Genomic DNA, 4,088 nt, shown 5'->3' on the forward strand with positions numbered 1-4,088 from the left:
AATTTTGCAATTGCCTTTTGGTTTTTTTTTTTAATTTCTTTTAACTTATTTATATTTATTATTTAGTTCATACATTATAGTTTTTTTTTTATATTTTATTTTAACGTATTGACAATGAGAAAAGAAGAAGATTGACATAGCAGGGGAAGGAGAACAGAAGAACACGGACAACACTAATAAATGCAGTTGTGAATGTGGTGGCCAAGATTCGAAATGCCATTTTTCATGTCATTTCGAACCTCTTCATATACGGAAATCCGACACGTCGACGAAAAATCGAATGAAAAAAATGTGAAAAGACAAATAAAATATAATTTTCGATGAAAATCGAACGAAAATATTGTTTTGAATATGTTAATATACATATACATATATATATATATATACACATATACATATATATATATATATACACACACACACACACACACGAGATACATATATCTTTTAATTTTTAAACTTAAGCTTTTTTGCAATATATTTTATAATCTTCAATACGTAATTGTTTTAACACCAAACTAATATCCAATATTCCAATTCCCACAACTTGTTAATTTCTAGAGAAATTGTCATATCTATCACCATTTCAATAACATTTTCCAATAATCCACTAAAACATAATTTTGGCCAAAAATACTACTTGGCTTTGTGTGGAAAACCCAAAATACCCCTCACTTTAATATTCCTTACATTTTGACCAAAATCCAAAACAATTAATATTTATCTATATTTTGAGAAATCGGTGAAGGTGAGATTTTGAATAAACTCGGTTAGGAGAGAGAAAGAGAAATAAAATCAATTAAATGAAAAAATAATTAATAAAGATAAATATTAATTGAGTTTTGGTTTTTGATCAAAATGTAAGGAATATTAAAGTGAAAGATATTTTGGGTTTTCCACAAAAAACCAAGTAGTATTTTTGGCCAAAATTAGTTTTTAGTGGATTATTGGAAAATATTATTGAAATGGTAGTATATGTGACAATTTCTCTAATTTCTATCCCATATAACGTATTTATACATAATATACAAATTTATACATATATATATATGTGTATATATCTATGTATTATATATATAATAAATATTTCTTAAATCTAGATGAGATTTTTAAGTTTCTGTGTGATATATTTTTTATAACATTAATTTATAATGTTTTATAAATTTATTATTTATTATTTTTTTTATTAAATTTATGATAGTATAAGATTTTTTATTTACAAACTTATATTAAACTTATACATAGTATAACAAAGTGAAAATGTAATTGAGTCGTAATTTTTGAGCGCCCTATGCGAGTGCAAAGAGTTCGAATCTAGGAGTTGCAATTCTCACCTTAAATTTTTAAGCGAAAGACAATGGTAAAGTGAAAAAATTTGTACTTCGTCGGCCGTTTATGTTCCAGCATGGCGCCACCGTCGAATTCCGCCGAATTTTGTCGGCATTTAAAACACTGGTGTCGACTGAAAGTAAAATAATAATATTCATGATAAAAAGAGGTAGATATCTAAATTTTCTTTTTTTAAAAACATGGCTTCCACAATGTTAAAAGTTTAGAAGAATTTTGAATACTTCTGCAAATAATAATAAGTTATTTGTAATTAACTAGACTACTTTAAACATGTGATTTTGAATCTAGCCTACGTTTGACAATTTTTAGGGATATAGCCAAATGACTTATGCGACAATAATAAAGGTCTGATTTGCCCTTATTTATTAACAAATTCGTCACTTTCTCTCTCCTATTTTTTCAAATATTATTTTTTTACATAAAAAAATTCGTATCTTTCTCATACGAACTCGAAATTGAGTGATTTCAGATCCTACAAATTTGTGGCGTCGAGATCTTCAAAAATAGACTCATTGTGTTTGATGAAAAATTATGTTTAATGTATCATATTTACGTTTCTATTGATTTTTTTGATAATTTCAAAAAATTTGAGTTATTTCCATATTTATGATAGTAACGTGATTTTTCTACATCTATGGTATTAAATATGATTTTTCATCAAATACAATGGATCTATTTTTGAAGATCTCGACGTCACGAATCCGTAGGATTTGGAGTCACTCAATTTCGAGTTCATATGAGATAGATATGATTTTTTGAAGTTTTTATGTAAAAAAAAAAGTGTCAGAAAAAAATAGGAGAGATAAAATTACGAATTTGTTAATAAATAATGGCGAATCAGATCTTAATTATTGCCACATAAACCTGTTGAATAGTTCCCTAAAAGTTGTGAAACGTAAGCTAAAAATAAATTTCATAGTTTTATTTTGACTATTTTGCTACACTGCCCTAATAATAATCTAAAGACTAATTTATATTTTGATTATTACGTATTTTGCCTCCTCTTTGGGAGTATATATTTTTTGTTCTCTCCTTTATATATTATTATTATTATTTTTTTTTTAGAAGTCTCCTTTATATATTATTCTAAAAGCCAACCTTCTCTAATGTAGTTCTCATTACATTGACTTCGAAAAGTAAAGCGAAGAAAAGTAAAACATCACAAATTCACATCTTCCCGTACGACAAATAGTATTTAAAAATAAAAATATAAAAAAAAGCTTATGATTTTATTTTTAGTACTTGAAAAAAAAAAAAAAATTCTAGGCATTTATTCATTCAATAAAAATTCTCTCTACACCAACACATCCATACAAACAAACAAACAAACATTTTTATACATTTGAGCAAACCTTATATGTCTCTCACGTCGCTCCAACAACTAAATTTATAATAAACGAAAAAAAATGAAGATGGAAAACAACGATGACCAAGCATTCGAACCCTTCCCTCTCCCCCGGCGATCCTCCTCTGAGCCTCAGGAGTTTTTCGAGTTCTTACACGCCGGAGGAGAAAAACACGCCGTCTCCTCCGCGGAAGACATAATCTTCCGCGGCAGACTCGTCCCTTTCCGGGAGCTTCCTCCGCCGCCGGGAACTTCTTTTCCGAGCCTCCGGCGGAGATCAGAGTCGCTCTCGGCGATCCAGAGCGGCTCCGCTTATTCCGCCGCGGAGGCTGTCGTGATGAGGGCAAGCAGGTCTCTGGACTACCAGAGGCTCCGGCGATGCGACCGAGCCTCCGCCGCCGATAAGGCGTCGCCGTCGCCGAAGAAGCCGCCGGCGAGGCTGAGGTGGCCGGCGATGCTGATGTTTGGCGCAGTGAAGGTTCCGGCGGAGATGGAGCTCGGTGATATCAAGAGCCGCCAGGCTCGCCGGAGAAATTCCTCCGCCGCCGTGGCCTCCGGCGGAGCGTCGTGGAGGCTGCTCAAGGCGCTGAGCTGTAAGGACCATGCAAGCGTGGCTGTAACGGCGTCCAAGTCGCTGCGTATTTGAAGGGGCTAAATTGTCATAATAATTTATTTTTGGGTAGTTTTTGGATTTGGAGTTTGGGTGGGTTGTGTCGGGGCATTATGGTTATCTGAGGTAATTATTTGTTACTTGAAGTAGAAGTTATATAAGGATTTTTGTACAGTGCAGTACTGTTTAGTATTTTGGAGGATGTATAATTATAATTATTTATATATATGTTTCAAAAACGAGTATGAATATGGATCACGATATGCATATAATATTTTGTAATGATAAGTCGCTCTCTTCTTCAGGGTCTTTTTATTTTATTTTTTTGGGTGTATTTCTCTCTATCCAACTTTTAATTTAAAGTCAATTCCTTATGTTTTTGTTGGTTGGACTCTGTAAATGAATTCACGAGAAATGTGAGAGTTCCATATCATATATATCATTCAGATTTATAAATTCTTCTGAATGATGTGACATTTTATTTATACAAAAATTTAGGTACCAAACATGACGTCTTGATAGTTTTTGTTTGTCATTTCATTTTATTTACGTCAACTTAAACGTGTAAATATGTGAAAGTGACTATTTATCAAATATTAATTAAATAACAATTTTAAAATGTAAATCGGACTAAAACTTAATGAATCCTTCTTTATATTGTGAGCATACTATTATATGACTTGGCTAGTTTTTATGTGTATTTCATTTCTCACAGAATTCTCATTCGCTTTATTATCGACTTACTTTACTTGTGATTAGTTTGGTTCTTCAACAGTTATGCTT

At 31.5% G+C, this 4,088-nt stretch overlaps 1 protein-coding gene across 1 annotated transcript; it reads left to right on the top strand.

Moving 5' to 3' along the window:
- Positions 1-2,545: 2,545 nt before the first annotated feature.
- Positions 2,546-3,755, top strand: LOC149394901 (uncharacterized). Its single transcript, XM_089615646.1, has one exon. The coding sequence runs from the start codon at positions 2,757-2,759 to the stop codon at positions 3,339-3,341; it is 585 nt and encodes a 194-aa protein (XP_089471772.1). The 5' UTR covers positions 2,546-2,756; the 3' UTR covers positions 3,342-3,755.
- Positions 3,756-4,088: the final 333 nt, after the last annotated feature.

Source organism: Urtica dioica, chromosome 5, assembly GCF_054948205.1.
Source record: "Urtica dioica subsp. dioica isolate 48M chromosome 5, U.dioica_male_clone48M_v1_H2, whole genome shotgun sequence".
In the NCBI taxonomy this organism is placed as follows: domain Eukaryota; kingdom Viridiplantae; phylum Streptophyta; class Magnoliopsida; order Rosales; family Urticaceae; genus Urtica; species Urtica dioica.

Excerpts from the sequence above, each read along its gene's own strand:
- LOC149394901 (XM_089615646.1), top strand. The coding sequence starts at position 2,757 with ATGAAGATGGAAAACAACGATGACCAAGCATTCGAACCCTTCCCTCTC.